We start from the raw sequence: 25,223 nt of genomic DNA, 5'->3' as shown, positions 1-25,223 counted from the left end.
CTGAAAGACGAGAGGGTTTATATATAAATAGAAAAATAACATGAGTGTACAAATTCAAATTGTTAGAAGTATATAATAAGAAAATGATCAATATAATATAAGTAATGATTATGTAAAATTTTTCAGAGGGCTCTTCATTATCCAAGAAGGATGGGAAATAATGTCATTCGTAAAAATCAGATTTCAAGATCAAATATAACATATTGCATACGATACATATGTGAATTTAACTGTAAATCTTGTGCAACTAAAGTATCAGTGTGTCGTATAGTATATTTACGAAGAGTCTTACCAGTAGCAAAGAGTTATCAATTGTTAGATCTCAAGATATCAATTGTTTCTTCGTTATCAAATTGTAAAACAGGAAAAAAGAAATTTTACACAAAAGGAAGTGGTGGGACGTAGATATAATCATTGATGTTAGTACATTAAACGATCAAATTAAAAGATCATGGAATTATTGTTAAAATCGATCGATCTTTGAAGTTATTACAAAGGTATCTTTACACTAGGAAGTAAAGTTAAAAAGTAAAATGTTTTTGTACGAGAATTTCATCAAATCAGCCAACTTTGCAGAGTTTAAGAAATTAGTTTACGATTTAATTCATCTTTATTACTTTTATGGAGTGTTTATTTATTTATTTTAATCGTAAATATTATATTCTTTAAAGAAAAAATATGTACAATGCTTTATCATAGCTTCTAATTATAGCTCTAATATAGCGGTTCTTAATCTGTGGAATATGCATATTTATTTATTTATACTAAATCTCTTCTCGCCAAATTTGGAAGTTATTTGTGATGAGCAATTAATTATTTATTAATTAATTACTTATTTGAGACATATTACAAATTAAAATGTTGAACTATGTCTTGGGGACCTGCGATAACAAAGAATTATTTGAAGGTGATTCAACGAAAGATTATTAAACAAAAGATTAAGAATTGCTGCTCTAATATATTATATAGCTTATAATTTTAATTCTAATAGATATAAACATATAGCTTATAGCTTAGCTCATAGTGATAATTGTTACTATTCATCGGTATGTAAATTCAGAGTGGTTAAACATAAAAAGTACTGAAATATATAGCAAATTAGAAGATGCAAGTTCTTAATGTTGGAAGAAAACGAAATGTCAGTAATGAATATTCTTGTTAAATCATTAAATAGAAGAATGAATTTTTAAAATATGTTATTAAAAATAACCGAGATTTAAGAATAGCAGCTCTCTAAGACACCATATTTGTCTATAGAATACATTATATTCTGATTGCTAATGAAAATAAAATACACATATATAAAAAAAAAGGTATATAAATATAATCCACACACATGTATTATTACATGTTAATTAATACATGTATTATTTATTCATTCTGAAATTTATTTATTATTTATAAGATACATAAAGTTTTTAAACAAATGAATACAATTATGACATTTAATTGTAGATTGATTAATTGAAAATTGTTCCAATAAACAGTAAAATATTTTAGAAAAGCTTCTTCCTAAGCTATATATACGACGCATTGATATTTGTAATAAAATAATTTTTTTTATAGCAGGAATAATATGAATATCTATATAGACAAGATTTGCAGTCTAAGAATATAAGGAAATACACTTATAGTGTAATATAGTAATGATAATATTGAAAGTAAAATCTGATCTGTTATTCTTAAATTTAAACTTCCTATATTTATTCATTACGTATAATTTATGACGTGTTAGTGTTTTTATGTCTTTTCAATTCTTTCCGCTTATGATTTTATTTTTAAATTTTTCTCGATAAATGCAACACTATTATAGTTATAGGATATTTTAATTCGTCTGCTTTAGTTTCCAAACTATTATTTTAGGATTTTATAAGACGACATTTATTATGTATATGTTACGCATTACACACGAGCACAGCTTTCATCGTATTTGGTGCATCTGTTTTAATTTCTCATTTAAATTTCTTTATCTTTTCGAGCTTATTATTTTCGTAGATCACAATAGGTATATCGTACTAACTTGTACAAATATCGAAGTATATTAGTAATTTTAAAAGGATTTAAGTAAAGTTGAGGAAAAATGTTGAATTATAATAAAATTGATATTCGAACGTTTTTAAAAACTGATATACATATGTTAAAGTATATGAATATAATACAAAGATATAGGCATATAGATTACGTATACGAATACTGTACAAATAAATATAACAACACGTACATACAACTACACATGCACGCGCGCGCTTACGCGCGCATACACACACACGTATATAATATATGTATATATATTTTCCAGATCTAGAAAGACCCATCCTGGTGCTGTAGTACACTTGAGTGATAATCCTTTAGATTTGAGCAAGGTACGCGTGTTTTTGAGTACGTTTTATTTTGCATTATTCTCCATCCTTACCATGACATCATACCTTACATTCTTCAATATTATGTCAAATTATGAAATGAAATCATGATGTTAGGATATTCTCAAGATTCATTTCAACATTTTTTATAAATATTCTTTAAGGTGTTATCTGTAACAAGACTCAGAGATGTGTGCTTGCATGTTGTGTGTGTGCATGCGTGCATGCTATTATTGTCGTACAACATGATTTAACGAAGTAATTTCTTTCTGATAGAATCATATCATTTAATGTGTTACTAATACGTGTGTCGTATAGATGTAAAAGTAATGGGATCGTTATTATCTTCATATTCATTCTACACGCCTAAAGTAAAAGAGTAACACTCAGTATTCATTGCTGAACATATCACATTCAATTTTCTTTGAACTTTACTCATATAAAACTATCCTTAACTCGCAACAAATTAATATATTTTCCGGTTAATCGAAATTTTCCATTCAGTTTTTCTTTATACAATTGAATTAATTTTCTTTTTCGTTGTCTAGACATTAATATTTATTTAAAATAATGTACACATCTACATTGTGAATGTATGTATGTATTTGCTATGTCCAATCTTTCTTGCGATATCCAATCTTTGAAAAATGGTATTTATCGTATCGTATTATATCTCACATATATCACACCCTTTTTCCAATTTTCCCATTACTTTTGTATCGCTTCAATAAAGCATAGTGGTATTGCATTAGTCACAGAATATGTCAAGAGCTTAACAAAAATTTAGCTCGTGATCATAATCACTCATCTTTTTATACATTTTACACAAGTTCATCATTAATATCAGAATTAATATATGTATATATGTATGATAGGATAAACCATGTCAAAGCTTTTTGAAGTTTTATATGCAAAATGTAATATTCGTTGTTCTGGTACTAATTCAAACTTTATATTACTACCGTTCATTCACTTGACTGTTGTTCTATTTGCAAATCTAGCGATCTAGAGATATTTCATGGAATGTTGATTGTACATATGTATAATATAGTTTCTACGATCATATTGAACTGTATTTAAAGATTTAGCTGTATAAAATAAACTTCTTCATACTATTCAGAAACATATTACATACATATTCTCGTAAAAATATGAATTCCAAATATAAACTTTAAAACCTTTATTTCTTTTTCTTATATAAATGTAACGTCGTGGGAGGGATTTATTGTTATATTTTATTATTATCTTTGTTGAAATCGTTAAAATTATAATGGTTATAGAAGTTCAAGCTAACTTTTATAAATAATGACTTTTTTTAAAGTCCACTATATACCAAGAGATTTTTTAAAAGGAACGACAGTCAGAAAGATCAATACCTTTGACATCATATTTGAAATAGCGATAAAGCAGAGTATATAATGTACCAAGTTCTTGGAAAATAATAAAACAAATTTAAGTACTGATGACTAATAAGAGAAACTTCAGGCTTGATTCTTATGTCTTGACTCATTTCGATGATTTGAGTGATGATTCTATATGTGAAATAAACGTATAGGTTCTAGGACACTTACTTTAAATGACAATTTAAATAACAATTTAAATTACAATTATGGAGGAGGGAATTATTTTATGTGTTTTTCGTTACAAGTATTATTTTTTATTTGTTATTAATAAAACAGTTTATTAGAAAGAATAGTATACAAGGTGATAAAAAAAGGGTCCTATATCTAAAGGGCTTATAGTACTTATTTATAGTATAGAATAGAGGATTGTAAACCGCAATCCTTTTTGTAAAATCAATTTTATTACATGGATAAAGTAATTGTTTTTAAAGAGTTTGGTGAATCAACGCAACGTTGATATGATATCCGTTGATATCCACAGCCACTGAAATCCTTCGGGAACCTGTTTCTGGATTCTCTTCTACCATCCTCAAAACACGTTTTTCTCTATCATAAATGTACATAAATGTTGGTGAAGTTTTTTAATCAATTTACGAGAGGGATACAGCTATTAGGATGTTTTTCTGTGTGCAAGTAACGGGCTGCATACATGTTCTCATTAACAAGGCCATACACAACATAATGAATAGTCATTGTTAACAACTGAAAATAACGTTTACCAAACTGGATGAATACAGAGGATTTGTACCATGTTTATGTTTATGAAGTAATCTTGGCTGATATTAGTAACAATCTTATATATACAACCTTGAATTATCCTAATTCCTTTGTATCAGAAGCAAAATATGATCATGATATGGAACGCTAATAGATAATAAAAATTGACTTTACACCAAGAAGATTGCTTTTAGGACATATATTGATTACATATTTTATACTCCCCTCTACTATATTATATGTAAGTACTATATCTTTTTCGTCGCCTTGTATACTGTTCTTTTTAATAAATTGTTTTATTAATAATAAATAAGAAATGATTCTTATAACAAGAAAAATACAATAATCCACTCTTTCCTAATTGCAATATTTAAGGTAATTGTACTGGAAAAAGTTCTTCCAACTAAATGAGAATCTGAGATAAGCAACTCGAACTCTTTTAGGTTTGCCGCTGGACTACAATCGTTAATGTATGACCTGCTCTAATTCCTGGAGAGTAGGAAATATGCGATTTTTTCAAACATTAAATGCATTTTTCTCAATTGGTCTACTATTTTAGACTAAAATTACAGATACGTTTAGATATGTTTTACATATAGAACTATCATTACACCAAATGCCATTGAAATCTGTGGCCAGCAGGACTAGGTCTCAAGCTTACCTTGTGAGATGAAGTACCTTTTTGTCTATTGCAAAAAACAGTTGTACTTTAATTTAAGAGCAAACAAGTAAAAAAAGTAATGTGCAGTGTTCGTATAACAGATCAAAAGGAGAATTTTAGACGCTCAATTTTATCCATCTAGATTATTGAAAGATTGAATTACCTATCTGAAAACTACAACAAAGTCCCGTTAATATTAAGTAAGGTAGACTTATTTAATATTGACTTTGCTTCATGTCCTTTCGAAGATAAACCAAACCAAAGATCAATATTCTAAGTCGGTAAATTAAATACAGTGAAACCTTGTGAGAACCATTTCGAATTCATTTTGGATTCAGTTTTACAGAATGAAAAACAAATTATAAGAACCTTGTTTCGTTAACTGAATTAGTGGTTTATCGCTTCGATTTTGTTTTTTAGCTCAGTAGAATTTGCTGTATTTATTTAATGGGTTTGGATTGCGCTCGTAGAACGACAGAAATCAAAATTTATAATGGATTTGTTGATTTTAATATTAACGGGACATTAATGTATCGCTTTTTGCATATAAAATTCCAAAGAATTGTAAATTTTACTTTTTAAAATTATTTGACTGATCTCAAAAGCGAAGGTTTTGTAAAAAATTTGTTGCTATTTGTAACTAAGAATTACTTTAAACTGCAATTATCTTTGGATCATATGTAACCATAATAGTTTAAATTAGGGCTGAATTAGGTTACTGAATTTTAGAGTACTTAATATTAATTTATACTCAGTACTTTACATGATAAATACTATTGATTGTTACATAGAACACAAAATACAAATTAATATCAAATACTCCAAAATAATATTTAACCTAAGCTTTTATATGTCATCTATGATTCAATAATACTAATTTAGGGGTTAATAACGCGTATACGGAATGCTTATTAAGAATAATTAATATTCAGAATGCAAAATGAAAATATGTAGACATTAACCAATTTATGAAATCTTTATGTAGCTTTGCGATTTCTATGTATTCTTTGTGTGTATAAGTTATATTTGTATATCATCATACGATGATTTAAGAAACTTTTAGGATCAACTTAAGGGTGTATTATAGAAAAGAGATCCGCCTCTATAAAATAAAAGATGTTAGACATATATTATAATATTATTTAAAGGTATAACACGTGTAACATAACAATATTGAAGTTTAGAAAAAATTACCCGAAGAAATTCTATTGTAAGTGTTTATTGTGTGATCAAAAAACGAATTGCACAACATCGTTTACACAAATAGAAAGCGAGAACATTTTTGTAGAAGTAACAGTAGTTATATTAACAAAATCCATCTTTTTTTGCCCTTCTTTAATATCATGATCTACTTTAATTTGTGCTTGAACTTATTATTCAGGAAAGAATTCAATCGAACCATTGTATTTCTTTTCATTGAGAAAAAAGAAAAATTATATATATTTCACTGTTCACTCCAATTGATCGAATATAAAAATTCCAATAAAAAGGGATATTTGTACAGCATTATCAGATAGTAAAACTTGTTATATTGTTTAATAATTTTACATCATTAATAAATTCTTGTATATCATAACTAATCTACATTTAATAAAATTTGCACATAGTGCAAATATATAGTGTGATATACATAAACGAAGGTTTATGTTAGTTGATAGAAAATAATGAATTTTTGTAAATTAATTAAAAACAATCTGTAAGGTGATATAAAATTATAATAAATACTTATTTTATTTATTTGAAAAATAGTAGTCATTTGCAATTAACTTTTGCAAATTATCATAAAGCACATTAATGAGAAATATAGATGCAGCATTGAAATTGGATATTCATTAACTATTTTTATGTTACAATTCATAATTACATAAAATTTCAACACACAGTTTCAATGAAATTGTTGCTCATTGCATTTAAAGTAATATCAAATTTTCTGATCCATTCTGCACTACATATTCATATTTGTTCTTGTTGTGTGTACGTAATTTGTATTATAAATTGTATCAGTTTATTATGAAAATTATGTGTTATTATAAAAAATTACATACAACATTTTTCTTAGAATAGCTATTTATGACATAAGTATTTTCTTGTTCTGTCTCTCTCTTTCTCTCATACACTCAGGCACACACAGAACATACACACAGACACACATCTGACACATCATGCTTTTAATCTTTAATTTCAGATGCTGATAGGATATGAGTCGGGACAAATGGTTTTTTGGGATTTAAAAACAAAAAATGCAGAATACAGATGCCACAGTGACGTACCTTTGAAATCGATATCTTGGCATCACGAGGGTAAACAGTTTATGTGTAGTCATACTGATGGTTCTTTGGCAACATGGACGGTGCGTCAAGTAAAGCCAACGAATATAACGCACCCACATGGTGAGAAATTTTCTTTTTTTCTTTTTTATTTAAATATCTTTTGCTATTGTTTCGACATTTCATGAAATGCTAATTCTTTGTTAAACATTTATGAATTGTATGCATATGTATGTATGTACATGAAATCTACATGGTACATATTTATAATATTTTGAACCATCATTACTATAGGGTGTGCCAAATAAAGCGTAATGAGCTCTTTTTTTTTAATCCAAAATTGGATATCGATTTCAATCTTTTGTTACTGTTATTTAGAATTAAATAGAACGGAGAAGTTAACGGTTTGGATTGCAACAATATTTTCTGGGTAGATTGTTCAGAGAAAAAAGGAGGCACATCATTCTTGTTTTAATGGAATTAGATATTAATGATATTTAGTACTAATTACGTTTAATATTAATTATATTTAATTAAAACATTCTTTTCTATTCTGCATAACTAAAGAATTATGATGAAGAATGGTTTTTCTAAAAAAAAGCTAAGGGGTGACATGAAACATTTACATAAACATGTTTTAGCTTGAAATTTATTTTACTAAATATGTAAAATAAATGTCTTTGGGCCTTTAAATAAGACCTATGATAACATCAATAAGGTAATTAAAGGTGCAAAATCAGTGTGTATTCTTATTCTCTTATTGTTGTATTGTGTATTATAATTTTCTTTGTTATAAGAGTCGCTTAATATTTTATGCCGATCTATAAACAGAAATCTAATGGAAAGATTGTTTCAAGGACATTGTTTTGAACATTTAAGATAATGATTTTCAATCCAGTGTAGGTACATTTATTTTGACATCTCTCAATATCTCTTCAAAGTTTCTATTGAGAAAAGGTCTTCTTCGTCGTAACTTCTTGATTATAAATAAGAAACAGAAAAGAAAATGTTTGCCATTCTATTTAAGAGAAATGTGGGTGACCAAGTTTGATTTCCTAGTAGAACTGCAGAAAAGTTTAAGTTCCATTTAATTAAGAAAAAGTGGTTTCAAGAGAGCTTATAATATTAAACTAGCTTATAATATTTTCTATGACGCTAACTCCATATACATATAATGCTAAATGCTACACATAATATTAAGAAGTTTATTAATTAATTGTCTAATTGCTATTAAATTAATTTTAACAAGTTGATGTCATAAAAACTTTATTAATTGCGTTAATTATACCGTCCAAATGGTATTCGTGTAGCGGTACCCTTTTATATTTCCTACCAGAAGAATGCATATTCAGAAATATAATTTTCAAAATATACATACCTCTAAGTATGTATGTATATTTTGAAAATTATATTTCTGAATATGCATTCATGATATATATATGTCGGAGATGAAAGAACACCGGAACCCCTCCTTGGATTCGCGGGAATACCGTAACGTTGTAACTTAGATTAAACAAATGCCGCTCCGATTATTCGAGATTTATGATCATGAGCTTGGGCTCGAGGCGACAATCAGTCGCCGAACGTAGCCGCGGTCAAAGGGATGAACGTTTTATCTAACAAAGGCACAGAGTAACTCTATACCTCTCCTTAAAAGAAATAGTCGTAGCGACACGTGGCAGTAAATACTTCAATAGTTTCTGTCCCGCGGCCCGCCACACGCAGATTTTGTCCTCCGGGTAAGATGATCGCTGGGTGTCGGCATGCCTTTGTAGTATATGTTTAGCTAACGTGAGGACCCGCTATAGATCTTAAGATTTAGTCAAGCGAAGTCCTTCGAATAGACTTTGTTGCAACTACGGGAAGATAGGAGAAACCTATCTTCCACGAACGATGCCCCCCGTCAACAACCTCCCCTCAAGGGCGGCCAGCATCTCTTTCAAAACGCCGATATGGAGATCGACCAATTAGCAACAGCGCTAATTTCCCTCACCTTTGAAACGAAAGCTTTCGTTGACGAATCCGAGGATCTCATGTCCTTAGACACACCCATTATAGTTTTCCTCGACGGCATCATCGTGACGGAGAGTCATTCTTTCGTGCGATCTCATCGACGAGTGACAGTACCACCTTACAACCAGTGAATACCTCGCATCTAGTTAACAAAGAGTTAGACTTGAACTGTGCGAGAACATACGTTTATCATCCCGTGACCGCGGATTCGTTTCGAACCTAAGGTCATTATCACTAGTGCTACGAGTGCCTAATCTTGTTGATAAGCCTGTGTTAATAAACTCTTTATTGTATCACGGCAATGGCTAATTGTAATGAGAATTCATCAAACGCCCCTCTCCATAATCCTGACCCTAATCCGATATATATATATCATGACGATTATATATATATGATAACGATCAGAAAGGCAAAATAAGCCGATTATAAGAAATTCAGAGATATAAAAGTTGATCTTTATGTACTACAAACTCGAGAAATCTTTACATGTTTAATAGAGTCTTCCCAATGGTATAATTTTCTTTGGAATTTATTTCAATTTGTTCGCATTCTTATTGCGATGCGATTTATATACTTATGTTTATCCATTTATGTTTTTCCATGTTTATATATATTCGGACATACTTGTATTATATACATACTAGTATCGAGATAACTTTGCTTTCCTACCTATGAAGCGTTCAACGTAATTATTTTGTTAATGTCATGGACCTTCACCGTAAAACCATAAACTGCGGTGTTTACTATAATACACAAAAGATTTGCTACTTGGCTATTTGTTCTTATTAATGTCCAAATCGGTATGGGATCGGTTCACCGCGAGGCTTGTTGCCACGTGCCGATGACGTATCCCCTGTAACGTAAAATCGGCACTTGGATTGTAAGAGAAAAGAAGGCTGAGTCGTAACCCAACTTTTAATTTTCTTTTATCGAACTTTTATTATAAATTTAACAGTTACAAGAATAGATTGACACTAAACCGGAAGAAGAGGTTGTACAATAACAAGAGTTAGAACAAGAACTGTCCGAGCTGGCTGAAGTCTCGGCTTATATGCGTTTTGGTTTGAGCATGTTGAAGGGCTCGGTGTAGGTATGATGTGGAAAAGTGTCCGAAGTTCGGGGGTTGACGTCTTATCTCCGATGTAGCTTGTGATGTGATTGATGTCACACCCCATTGCCCATAAGCTCGGTTTTGTCGATCGGCGTAGTGAAGATGCGTCTTTATGTATTAAATTGTATGATTTTGAATGCTTATAAATTGCCATCAAAGTTTAAAAAAATTGCACTAAGTCGCAAAAAATGCGCGCTGGTTCCTATGTATTGTATATTTTTTTTCGTTTAATATGAATTGGCAGTATTGATTACTATCAGAGAAATCTCTGAAGAAGAATGTACAGAATACTCTATTTTTCTCACAGCGGACGATTATAAATAATTCAAGGAATAAGATTGTTATAATATGTAAAAATGAATTTCTCTGGTCAATAAATTTAATTAATAAACCCTTGAAATTCAACATCGCGCACGACTTACATACGTACATAGTTTATTTGAAATTGATTTCGTTTAGAATTCTTATATCTATCAAAATAACACTGATAACTAGGGTATCTATACTAATATACATTCCTATCTTAAAATATAATGTATATATATGTATATATACTTTTTATTATATGCTATTATACTATGTATTATATATTATTATACTTATTAAGCATAATATTTACAGCGAAAACTACTAAAGATGGCGAGCCAGAACCTTGCAAACCAATACAAAAAGTTGAATGGAAGCTGTCAAGATCAGGGTAAGATATAATCAATTTTTGTTAACTTTGGGTATACAGATTAAGATGCATAGAAACACACAAGCTCGACCATTCGAATGAAAGAAACAAAATCTATTTTATACACAACAATTTTCTTTTTCTTCTTGGAGCAATTAATTAAATAAGTAATACTACTATAAGTATTGGAATTTCTAAAAATATTATGAGTAATACACTGCAATGTGTTATATTTAAAAAATCCAATTAAAAATTTTAAGTAAATTTTGTATATTGAGTTAGTTATTACTATGTGAGAATAAAACAATATAAGTTGTGTCAAGTATCAGCATGCGGTTTATAGTTACAATGTAATTGAATTTATATCTGGGGGATTTGTATTTAGAAAGTTTCGTTGTTAAAAAATAGAATGAGATTATATTATGTATATTTCTTCTTTCATCTCGCATTATTTTTTTGTTTCATTCATCTATACTTTCAAAATATTATATATTAAAGTAAAGATACATCACGATGAACATAATATTTTAAAGAAGAACATTGATGAGCATAATATCTCGAAAATTATTATCTTAAGAAAAAAGTATTTACTAATTACAAACAATTTTTCTCTATGACATCTTTTTTATGCTTATTATCAAAAATAAATAACATACTTATGGATATTCTACTCCAACTCTATAGGATTTTAGAACGTACTTGGCCTTTTGTAATGGCCATATGTAATATATACGTATTCGTACCATGAGTACTGGATGAAGTTTTAAAAAATTGATTGCGAAAATTTTACTATTATCTTTTCACGTTAATAGTGTAGGATTTTATTATTAATTTATTTAAAATGAATTAAACAGGAAAAGATGGTTATTTAACTTGAACTAAATACAGTAATATGCTATAACTAAGACAACAAATAGTTCATTTACAACTCTCGTCATCACGGTTCCAACGCTCTCTTTCACACTGACCACACTCCTCGACAATGTTGACAACACTCTGACTTCTCAATTCACACTCTCTAATTTCTCAACTTACACTGACTGCTAATTCGTCTTTCTCCCTTAGCATCCCTTTGTCTTTTCTTATAGTCCTATCATGCACGTGTTCTGCAACCGTTCGTGGCCAGAGTCACGTAGGCCTTTTTTCCGCATAACTATTCGATTGAAGGACCGACGATACATTGATGGGCCTGTCGGCACTTCCTCGCGACATTGTTTATGGTTCACCCGATATCTTTTAGGCTACGATACTATTCGCCCATGATACTACAATAGAATAATTTAGAACGAGGTATTGTGCTTGAAAGTTGGCAGGTACGATTTTTTTACTTGTGAAAGCTGTATACATTGAATAGTTGCGTGTATTTTGTTCTATTTTTCGACATAGGACCGTTTAATCTCAAATTGATCTCTTTTTGACATCGATATCGGGGATTTTGCTTAAAATAAAATATGACGAGGAATGGTGGGTGGGTTGGAAGCCATGATTTTGCTGGTTACGAATTTAAATACTAACCTTTGAACTTTTGCTTATGTTCATGAAATTCATTTGCATTCAAGAATTTTTATCTCGGAAATTATTATTTCTCGGGCAGAGTTGTCTTTTTTCAGTATTAGCGTAGAAGTTTCAGCGTATTTCTTACACCGGCACTTGTATCCATTTGTACGTAATCCATTTAATTTAAAAATTGTTATTTATACAATAATCATGCCACTTATATAGGGTGTCCGTAAATATCTAGATCAACTTAGCAGATCAATTCTCAAACTTAACAGATTAATTGAATATTTGTTTAAATATCTATATTAATTATTTTCCTTAATTTCCTACAAATCGAGTTTAAATATGTAGTCTACACAAATGAATTTACATAAGATGGGTGAATATTTCGAAGCAAATTTAGACAAAAGTTATATTTCAATTTTTAGGAAATATAGACTTTTTAAAATTCTGTTTGAACAGTCATGTTCGTCGTTCAAAAATCCAACATTCGTTCAGTGGTACAATTTCATATGTTTTCGAATCCAAACTTTAAGAGCTGTTCTCAGTCTTTCAATTTCAATGTGGATGATTGTGAATAAAAAGATACGCGTTGAACGTTAAAAAATCGACAAAAATTTCTGATAAATTTAGATACGATGGAACTTCGTTTATATGATCGAAATTTTAGTAGTGCCTAATTAACTCAACTTTCTCTGATTGTGAGCTTCTATTATTAACATTTGTACTATCGCCGAGCGCCAATTCACTTATATGAGCGTCTAACAATAAGAAGTAAATAGTAAGAAACGCGTCAAGTGACACGCTCTCATGCTTCGCAGTCGATACAAGTTCGCAACATTTTTTTGTATTTAAGAGAAAATGTTTCGTAGAATTTTATTATATGAACACGTAGTCCTCTTAACTGAAAAACCACAGACGGTGGGAAGAAACAGATGGATTTCTATTATATGGATGATTTGGTTATATGAACATGTCTCCAGATAGGTTCGTATAAACAGAGTTCGATGTAAAAATTACATTCTTTCCGATTTCTTTCTATCTGAGTATATGTATATACATATGATGTAAAAATGTCGTGCATCTATTATTTCCTTATAAAACAAAAGAAACTTTTGGGACAACCTAATATATAATATTAAAAAATATATAGTTTCTATTCTGAACTTTCTCAATTTTTTTTAATCATTTATAACAATCTTTATCAAAACCGATGAATGACAGTTAAAAGACTTTAACAGCTACTAACAGTAGCTTATTTAAAGGGATTATTAAAAAAGTATTATGTATATGTCTGTATTGGCATACAAACTAGTCTGTGTCTGTTGAAACAGTAATAATCAACGTCAGTTTGATAGAATACAAATTTCATTGTAACTTATAAATATAAACAGTATCAAATAGGATAATTATTTATAGGTATTTTTTATTCTCAAATGTTCAATTCATTCCTAAACTAGATGCTACATATTTTTTTACAAGACATCTTGTATTTCGAATAATTAAAGATGCAAGATTTGAATTATATTGTATCATTCTGATTAATCTAGGGAAGCATACGTTATATTTTCCGGTGGTTTAGCGTATGACACAACTGGCCGAACTCCAAGTATAACGGTGATACATGGGAAAACTACCACCGTACTAGAAATGGAACACAATGTGATAGACTTCATAACACTGTGCGAAAATCCATGGACCAGTGGTATATTAATAAAATTACTAAATTTCTTTTAAGTTTATTATAAAAAATACTTAATATGTATATGTTACTTTAGCTACATAAGTAAAATACATATGTATATGTTGACTTCTTGCTCTTCTCACGCAAGAATTTCCTTTTTTATGCTGGGTGCGGTTGAATAACACGTACAAACGGACACGAGGTGATTCCTTATGAAGAAATAAGAAGAAAATATAGAATAAATTTCATTCATGACGGTTCGTTTTCGAGAAAATCGAATTTGAAAATTTATCACGTATACTTGAACTGAATTAATTAGCCATTGGGTGTAAGAAAGTAATCAGCAGGAGGTTATTCTCTATTAAACAAAACATGTAAGTCAAAACTGTCGAATAAAATTTCTGTTTGAAGAGAATAGGATCTGAACATATTTAGTCAAGAACTGGCTTAGTATGCGTGTCTGATAAATTTTCAAATTTATTTTTCTCAGAAACAAAGCGTTTTGTGGAAAAATTTTATTCTATATTCTCGATCTTTTTCTCTGTCGACCATTTGCTCTTGTTCACTTTGAAATTAGCTATGTTCAAGTATACTTGATAAATTTTTTAATTCAATTTTTTTAAAAACAAATGTATCATATGAAAGAATGTTATTCTATATTATCTCCTTATTTTTCCATAGGGAACTAATTCTTGCATGTTTGTACCGTTACTTGGCCGCACTTTGTAGAGAGTATCAGATCTTTCTTTAAAAAAACGTCTCAGTATATTTTAAGAGTTAGTACATATATTATGAGTTTCACATTCATTTCTTTTGATTTCGGTGTTTACCTGTAAAATGTAACGAACTTCATGTATCAATACTATTTAACACCTATTTATTCTTATCTCTTGATCAATTCATTGTTAAGGCTGATGCTCTTTTAATTATTATATTGAACAAAAATTCAATCCACTGTTGTTTACTACACCAGTTATAATTTTTTAATAAAGCATTTATAAGCCTAAGTTTATATATTGTTATTCATAGAATATATATATCATGATAATATACTAATATCATTTTACAGAATAAACCCGAGATACCCCGCATAAGATAAAGTTATGATTTCGTTATTTCTCTATGTAATATATATGTAATTCAGATTTTACTTATCTTACACATGTTTTCTATTTTTATAGATTATCAAGATCCGTATGCTGTTGTAGTTCTACTACAAAACGACTTGGTTGTGATAGATTTATTAACTCCTGGATTTCCGTGTTTTGAAAATCCATATCCGATGGACATACACGAGTCACCTGTGACGTGCTGTGCGTATTTTGCTGATTGTCCTTCGGATTTAGTACCAGCTTTTTATTCAGTTGGATCAAAGTCTCAAAAAAAGACAGGGTTTAGCGAAAAGGATTGGCCAATATCCGGTGGGGAATGGAGCTCAAGCTCAAGCGGATACAATGAAATTATTTTAACTGGGTAAATATTTTTATTTATATTTATGAACAAAATTTAATCAAACTCCTTTTGTATACTAATATAACTGTTTATTTATTGTAAATTATTCACTGTTTACAACAATATGTTGCATACTTTTCATCTTCTCAAGTATATAACGTACTACTCATTGACTATATATTGTTATTTTTAAAGAATTATTTTATAAAATGTTAATTAAAACGATATACTTTTATCGAATTTGTTCTACGATATTAAAGGTAATAAAGTAGCAAAAATGTTATTCTATTTGAAGCAGCAAAGGATCTTTCTTTTTCAGCAACTATACATAACTGCTGTCACGGTTTTTCAGGCACTTTCGATAATTTAACAAAACAATGTTTTGAATAAAAGTTAATCAGCTTTTAATTTTAAAGGCCACAAATTGCAATATCAGAAATTTCTAAAAAATTGTCTTTTCGATAGAATGTCCAAGGTCACCCTGATTTTTTAGAATGACACTACGTAAATAACACCACTACATAAGGTATGTTTATTTTTGTACACTGTTTATGCTCCTTCTGTAATGTGCGTATAATTAACATCTTTTTTGTTGAAGCTTACTATTGTAAAATGTGTAATTTGATCGAAACAAAATAACTTTCAGCTTCCCTTGATTAAGTCGACATTTCATGATTTAAGGTCATTGCAAGGTCGTAGTATAGTAAGTCGCTGAACTCGTTTTGATATCAGCCACGATAGTGTAAAGTAAAAAATACACAATATCATTTAAAAAAGTCAAAGTAATCTTGATTTCTTATCGAAAAATCAATTTTTTGGAAATTTCTTATACTGCAATTTATAATCGATCGTAATGCCGAAAGTGTTATATTTAACTCAATGAAAATAGCAAACAGACATGTGATATAATAAATTATTATACGAGTCAGTGTTGAAAATTTATGTCGTCATCCGCGACATAGAATTCAACTCTTTTCATTAAAAGTTCAATTATAATATGTTTATGCATAAATATTAGAAACATGATTTTATGTAATATGATGTAGTAATAATAAAGATAACGTATTTTTAGACACGCTGATGGCAGCATAAAGTTTTGGGATGCATCGGCAGGCACATTACAAGTGCTTTATAAACTGAAGACAGCGAAACTTTTTGAAAAAGGTAGAACACGTAGTATAGACTCGGAAGAAGATCCTTTAGCGATACAACTCATCTTCCTTTGTCCCGAAAGTCGAAAATTAGCGATTGCGGGTAGCGGAAGACACGTTGTTTTATTTAAATTCAAAAAAGTCGAGAGTATGTCGGAAGTCGTGGTAAGTAATTTACTTTTTAATTGTATGCATATTTAGAGCTTTAGTGACAACCACGTTTTTAAATCTTATCACATTATACAAATCTTGATAATTATAATAACATTAATTTGGAGTGTTAAATTAGTTAATGACTAGAACATTGAAAAGGCAATTTTATTCTATATATGTAAACATGAAATATTTATATCATTCAATTGGAAACGAATGTAAGAAAGTTTAATTTCCAGCTTGAATTTTTATTATTGAACTGTAGATACACACTTTTTACCGAAGCTCTTTTTCTTTTAAACGCCGAGATTTAATACACGTGTCAATGTAAAGTCGTATTTAGATATTAAAATTCATTGTATAAATGCTAAAGTCTTTTAAGAATATTGTATTTAACTTTGTTTTAAATTGTACACTATTTTCCTTTCATAAATATAATGTTAGCTTTCAACACTTGTCTACCAATTAAATAGTAACAATTTATTGGCGTTTACTACAGACTTTGGAGATATCACTAACAGCTGATCCAGCTAAGGAAATCGAAAGTTCATCCGACCATGATTCTCCAGCTGGTAATACTTCGGGAAGTAGCGAGACAAAAAATAATGAATCGAATCAGCCACTTAAAGTTAAGACTGGTTTACAGAAGAGGGCTGCAGGCTTTCAGGCAACCCTGGTTTGCTTAACGATTGCCAATAGCGGAGAACAAGCTGAAAATATAACAGCTCTCAGTTTGAATTCTTCCTATGGTTTGTAAGTATTTAAAGTATCTGTATAAGATTCATTGATCTGAAAAGTATTAATTTTAAGCTACTGTGTAGTGCATGTTTATGTATTATTCGATTGACCAAAACAACATATATGAAAAGAAAGTTGGTACGTCGGCTCCATTTATCCACATAGTATTTTGAGTAAAGTGTTTTCCTTTACTTTTCCTTAATTAACTCAATTGACTGCGACTGAAAGCCTCGCATTATAATTTATTGATCGACGCTCAAAGATATCTTATTTTCTTTGTCTCTCATGTTTTTATATCAATTTCCTCTAGAAATTTTATTTGTTCTATAGATATGTAACTTTAAAAAAATAATTATTTAGTATACTATGTAGTGTACTATGAGATTCGGTTTTTTGTATGATTACATAAGAAAGAAAAATAATACTGTGAGTGTTTTCTAAATTCATGAAATACTTTCGTAAAGATTTATATGGTATAAAGTATTTCTGAACTGCAGAAACAACCCGAAAAGAGAATAAATTTGCGTAAAGAAGTAAGTCGAAAATGTATAAATGATATTGAAAATGACATTTTTTCGTACGTAGCCACATTTCTGATTAAATGTTGAAGATTCATCGAGTTTGAAATTCCTAATCAATCCTACTCGATCGCTTAAGTTATTCCTGTGAAACCGTTTAATTTTTATCTAAATTATTTTCTGTTATAATTTTGAGCAAGATTTCAAGTTCTAACTTTAAATGAAATATTCTGCATATGGTTCCTGATTACGAATCCTTTTGCGGGCAGTATTATATCTATTGAAAATTTAAGGGATTTTCCTACAAGACAAAATGAAATGAAAACAAAGAATCAAAAATTGCGCTTGAGACTTTGTCTATTACCTATTAGTAGACTGCTAGACTGCAGACTTTTACGCAAGTTCATATTTTTGAGAATGTAATTAAAAATATACAAACTTGATAAAAAATTATTTTAGAAAAAGCGCTATACTTTGGATATTTTATATATTTTTTCATATCATGTGCATTTTGCGAAATTTTTCATTTCCAAATTTTCTATAGCCAAGCGCATAGAAATCCACAGTCCAGTTATTAATATGTATTTGAAAAACGTCCAAAATATTTCCGAAACCCGACAGTGTTTTGTAGCGCAATAAATATAGGGTAACTTACTAATTTTAGTTTATTAATTTTACTAGCCTTTATTTATTTACTAATCTTCTTAGTTACAAATCAAGCAAATATTTAAAGCGTTCCAGTTCCATTTCTCTTAGATATGATTTATATTTAATGTTTCCGTATCTCTTATCATGACATATGTATACTCTTTGGATTTGCTGTTTTAAACGAAGATAACAATATTTATAAAAGTAAATGTATACTTCGTTAGAAAGTTGTAGCATACAATTCTACATGTATATTTCATGTATTTATAAGTAATATATATGAAAAGATTTTAATTCTAAAAAATTAACTTTCTATTTTTGCAAAATTGAAAGGAAGTTCTAAGATGTTGTGATAATGATAATTAATGGCATGTGAAACGCTCTGTGCAAGACCAGAAACAATTGGCAGATGTTTACTATAGTCATCGAAATATCTGGTGATAATTTATACGAGATTCTTAACAATTCTGTTACATTTAATTTAATTTCGTTTTGTGTTGCATCATCAATATCAGTGTTTGCTTTCTGCTCGAAAGAATAAAGGGAATTTCTTTTTAAATAGAAATTATTTAATTTTAGAATGGCTTATGGGAACGAGTCTGGTGTAGTGATAATAGACATTGTTCAGAAGATTTCTTTGATTGTGTTGAACACCGCGGATATCGGTGGTAACACGGACCCGTGTCAGCGAGTACTACGCAGTCCGAAACGTCAGGATGAATTGAAACGAGAGAACGAAGACAAAGCGAGAAGTCCTAGCACAGACCAGGTAAAATGTATTTCTTTCTTATTGTTAGTTAAAGCTGTCTTAAATATTTTAATCGTAATCTCCTCATTTCCCTTAACCTTATCCAATGAAACATCTTGAAAATTTGATATTTAAATATATGCATTTCGCTTTTTCTAGACATTAAAACTAATAATCTCCATTACTGCATGATTGTAAAGAAAACTATATAATTTGAATGTTCAATTTATTACTAAATTTGTAATTATTAATTTTTGTTTTTTTTTGTAAATACTAAAAACTCATGTTATCAATAACATCGCGACATTTCAGCTTTAATACAAATATTAAAAGTAGAATTTATAATAATAGTCGTAGATCATATAATACAGTGTTTTTAAGAATAGCTTCCTAGTAACGTTATCAGAAGAAAAATAATATCGAAGGTGTCATTTGATTTTCACAGGAGATTCCTTATTAAAAAATAAAAGCTTATTCCCTACTTACTGGAAAAACTAATATATTCTACTAGTTAATCAAATTTATCATTCTATTTTATACTTTATTTGCATCGTTTTACACATTTTATGAGATAAAAATAATATAAATTAACTAGGCTTCAATAAAAATGATAACTAATAAACCAAACACCCAACGATAAACCGAAGAACTATTTAATCGAATAAAAATAACGTAGACGATATCCAAATAATTACTCTATTCGTTAATATTTAAAACCTAACTGTAAGATAAAGCTTAAATATCTCTCTTTTCCTCTCGGATGAGTTAAAAACCTAAAGCTTTGTCTTTGTCGTCTATTTTAGCTTCTTATACTCGTAATTATTGTCATGCGTTATTTTAATTCATAAGATGCTTTTAACTAACCCATCGTTTAGATAAAGATTCTAATAGTTAAGTAAGTATATAACTATTATATTATTTTCATAAATTCCAAGCAGAAAATTTATAAAGCACAAGCATTTTTAAAAATGTATTAAAATTAGAAAAAGGGATTTCACCTTTCTTTATAAATAAAATTTGTTTCATATTCACATGCATATTATAGCGGAAATTTATAAGTATGTAGATAAAGAATCTAAAAGTAGTTTAGATATTCGACTCCTTAACGAATGAAATGTTCATAATCTTATATGCTTTTCAAGGACAACCGTAGAAGCTTGCGTAATTTCTGTTTGAAATATTGTTTCAGTTCTCATTACAGAAATAAATATTTGCAAAAGAATATAAAATTTGTAAGCAGAAGAAACCTTATTTTAGTAGATAAGATGTTTTCGCAGCAAATTAAATATTTCAATTATCACAATAGACATTCGGTAAATATTGACAAAAGAGGGACCAATTCTAATAGTTGGGTCCTTTTTTACCAATATTTGCCAATGAATATTTTAAAAATTCTACAAGTTCAAAGCAGGAATTTGTTGCGATTAAATTGATATGATAAATAATAATATGATATTACATATAGCATATGCATATGATGCATTTCAAAATTATGATTAGAGTTTCTAGGTGAAGAAATTGCTTGTGAATGAAATGAATCGCAACTATATACTGGATCTATATATGTTTGTATTTTCTGCTTGGAATCTTAGAAGTAAAAAGTTTAGCAGGGGAAGTTGTATCTAGACGCGAATTATTCAATTTTAAGTAACAAACGAGAATGTTATCGGCAACTAGTGGTCAAACTTGTCATTTTCCATGTGCCGAGTGTTAAAGTTAGTTGCAACAGATTTATGTAAGTCACTTTTATCAAAAGTAATTTCATGTTATGCATCTGAAAATGTCTAATGATCGACGCTAGATGAGTTTTTAAATTCTTGTAACGCGTTATAATTTTAAAATTTGGTCGTATATATACCCTTCTTTTTTTTTTTTTAAATAAAGAAACGTTTGATCTTCATTATATTCATGCTTATTATGCATTTAATGTTTAGCTAACTATGTGTCTACCTACGTTGAAACAAGTAAGAACAATACTATTTTTCGTTAAAGAAACAGCTAGACTTTTACTTTAGTTTGATGATATGCGGTATTATTTTATTGCGAAAATAACCGAACTCGACAGAAGTAGGTAGTAAATAGTAGATAATGTTTCAGTTTTACTACTAGCTTTCAATCGTATTTAGAAGTTCAATTGATGTCGAATAGGTAGAAACGAAAAACAAACAAGTAACACGATGAAAGATGTAGTTTAAATTACTAGACAATGGTTGTCATTATGAGTGTATACCGCTTAATGATCCAGTAAAACATACATGTGCGTCGATTTTCACATAAACGTTTGATGGAGTCTGTGCATGTACCTATATAGTAATTAAGTTAGAATTACAACGATACAAGGTGTACAAAATGGATAAATGAAACATGCATTTATTACTACATATCATATTACAATGTTCCTATACCGAATTTAAAAAAGTGCATGGAGCAATCAATGCCAATCTATATTTTGTTAACATGAATGTTGAGTAAATGAAAGTCCCTTTTTTCTAATGTACAATTAAATAGAACAAACTTTTCACTGGTTTGTCAAATTGAATCGATTCAGTTTCAATTTCAAGCATTTATCTTATATTCACACGTTTGAAAATACACATTCTTTTATAGTACAGTCAATAGTTTTCCTCTTATAGCGTGTTTGTTCACGTACATACATATATGTTTTATTTTAGCTTTGCAAAATTTATCGATAGAAAACAATTACCGATAACAGATAAACTATTGTATACATATATAAATGCGTGCAATTCTCTTTTCATTGTTATTCATATTACCTAAGATTTCCTACATTTTCTATTTAATATTGCTCGATTTAAATCTATTATACAGAAAAGAATTGTGCTTCAGAACTTAGAAATTTACATTTAAAAATAATATTTTTATAAAGGAAATGCCTTGGTTATTGTAATATATTAATGCTTAAAAGTCAAGGTGAAAATGTTTCTGAAAAATATTCGAGTCCTGGGCGTTCGGGCCTCCTTTATTTTTATGTTTAAATAAATATTCAGCTTCAGAGCGTTGTTAATAAAACACTGTTATCATCACATAAAGTGCTATTTTTATAGCTCTATGTGAAACTTTGATTTGCATTAAGCTTTATGCACAGAATTATTGCTAAAGACACTTGCTATAATAGTATTTAATGATAACTGCCTACAAAATCACAGTACCTATATTTTTGTTTCCCTACAACTTTTTCATTAAGATTGTAGTAACCATGAACAGTATTATAAATGTACTTAATCTATGTATTGTGTTCTTGCTTATATTGTAATTCGAGTTAATTGCAGACTATAATACCTAACAGAAAGTACAACAACAATATGTAAGCGATTTATGATTTAATTTTCTTACATAAGACAAACGATATCGGTGCCTATTGATTAAACATTCAAGTATTGTATCACTTAAGTCCATTAAAATGTTATCCTGAACAATTTTATTAATTGCAGAAATAATCTGCATGAATTCAATGTATTGAAAGTTTGGAAAGAATGGTAAGGTGTATACAAGTCATATATCAGTAAGTGGTTCTTTGATTAATATTTAACTTCATTATTTGACAGATAAAAAAAACATTATGGTATGATATTATTATCTATTAAATGTACATTTTTAACGAAAAGTTACGAAATGTTTCAGTTACGTACGTATATCGTCTCCATAAATGACAGCATTAATCAAGCAATGACGATTATAGCAGGTGATTTCAAATACATATATACATGTATATGTATATGTATACATACAATCAGTAAAGTAAATAATTTAAGCATTCTATAGAATTCTTAAAAGTTATGTTATTTCAGTTGATAAAGATAATCAAGAATTCTTTGGAATGTTTCAATTTGCTTGTAATGATTATACATATAATATACTGCAGCTACAGTTTATTTTAAGTACGCTAGACGTATTTTAGGATGAAAAAAAGAAAACATTTGCAAACTTGCATTAATAGATTTGAAGAATTAACTATATCTTCGTAGTTCTGCTCAAATAATGCGTATATTTGGTAGAAGCTTTTCGGGGAAAATTTGTTTATTATGATTCGATTCCTACATTAATTATACACAAAAGATTTCTGCTTATTAATATTTCTCCCGTTATTGTATTTTTGGTGAAGAAGTAATGCATACAAAATATATTACTTAATATAGTTTAATTATTGATTGATAGCCTTATGGTATATCTTATATTATTAAAGCTGTTATCAGCTAATATTTCAAAAACTATAAAAGATAAAAGCTCACAACTTTGTTTAAGGTAAATGGACATTTTTATTTAGAAAACAATACATAAAATCATATTAAAACAAATAAAACAGCGTGTACACATTGAAGATGGGTTATAAGTTTGTATCTTTCATACTTTCAAAAGTAGTATACTACAGCAGCTTTAGTAATAATGTTCTATGTACTAAATGTCTCTATGTCTTGAAATTGTGCATGTTTAAAATTTCCGGTATAAACAAATTTATTATTTTATGTATATTATTTCATAGTGCAAACATTACGTAACTGGTTAGTTGAAACATTTAAAATACATTTACATATTTTTGAGTATAGTATATGTATACGGAAATTTATTTAACTTAAATAATTATATTATCGACTATGGTTTATGTCTGTTAGTGTTAACTATTTTGAAAACTATACAATATTTAATAAGCATATTTTAAGGATTATGTTAGTATCGGAAAAATTGTAGACACCCTCTATGGTATAAGTTATACGATAATGCGTGCTTATTCAGAAATCAAGTTGAAACTACCACATTTTGAGTTTTAAATTGTTAAATAGACGAAATTCAAATCGTTTCATTCCTTGTCTTCTTATTATCAATAAAGTTTAACTGAACTTGTTATTTAAACGATACTGCCAATTAATACTGACGATACTCCGCATATATATATTTGAATTTCTGAGAAAGCACCTTTGTGGTGCATTTGGTTTTGCATTTGTAAAATGGAAAGCACTTTGTTGATTGAGATATTGTTTCTATGAGCATCTTAGGTATTCATTGCATTAATTTTAAAGTGCGCAAATAGATCGAGTTCTATGAAATATGAAAATGATACCTTCCCTTGTCTGCACTCTTCATTTTTAACATTTCAAAAATTGCATTCATTTGGGAAGTGACAAGTGACCATGCGTTTGCGATATCTCTTCGTTTGGTGACTAAAAATTCTAATATCATTTTTATAAAAGTACATTCCTGACGAAATATTTGTAGATATAGTACATTATATTTAACGTAGCGTATAATATGTTTATATCTATAAGATTATACTATGTCATATTTTATGAAATCCACGAAATGCGGGACATACGAATAAGCGTTACTAACATACAATTACAACAATGCTATGTATCATATGCATATAATACACGACTTAATTTGCTTTTAGAATTAGAATTAAACAA

At 28.9% G+C, this 25,223-nt stretch overlaps 1 protein-coding gene across 9 annotated transcripts in view; it reads left to right on the top strand.

Annotated features, from left to right (window-relative positions):
- The window catches only part of LOC126916509 (syntaxin-binding protein 5), a 74,864-nt gene that overhangs the window by 20,251 nt on the left and 29,390 nt on the right, over positions 1 to 25,223 (top strand). For 6 of the 9 annotated variants that reach the window (XR_007710624.1, XM_050722358.1, XM_050722355.1 and 3 more), the window contains exons 5-12: positions 2,300 to 2,363; positions 7,327 to 7,531; positions 11,154 to 11,229; positions 14,259 to 14,413; positions 15,574 to 15,865; positions 16,917 to 17,160; positions 17,648 to 17,901; positions 19,632 to 19,821. Coding sequence is in view for 8 of the 9 variants with exons in the window: in XM_050722358.1 (XP_050578315.1) it covers positions 2,300 to 2,363; positions 7,327 to 7,531; positions 11,154 to 11,229; positions 14,259 to 14,413; positions 15,574 to 15,865; positions 16,917 to 17,160; positions 17,648 to 17,901; positions 19,632 to 19,821 (1,480 nt within the window). In the remaining variant the exon portion in view is untranslated. Of the gene's footprint in view, positions 1 to 2,299; positions 2,364 to 7,326; positions 7,532 to 11,153; positions 11,230 to 14,258; positions 14,414 to 15,573; positions 15,866 to 16,916; positions 17,161 to 17,647; positions 17,902 to 19,631; positions 19,822 to 21,734; positions 21,765 to 25,223 lie in introns of all 9 variants that reach the window. The other 3 variants (XM_050722357.1, XM_050722360.1, XM_050722359.1) reach the window with 2 other exon arrangements.

Source organism: Bombus affinis, chromosome 5, assembly GCF_024516045.1.
Source record: "Bombus affinis isolate iyBomAffi1 chromosome 5, iyBomAffi1.2, whole genome shotgun sequence".
Taxonomy (NCBI): Eukaryota; Metazoa; Arthropoda; class Insecta; order Hymenoptera; family Apidae; genus Bombus; species Bombus affinis.
Note: the sequence above shows the minus strand (reverse complement) of the source record. Positions and strands in the feature narration are given on the sequence as shown.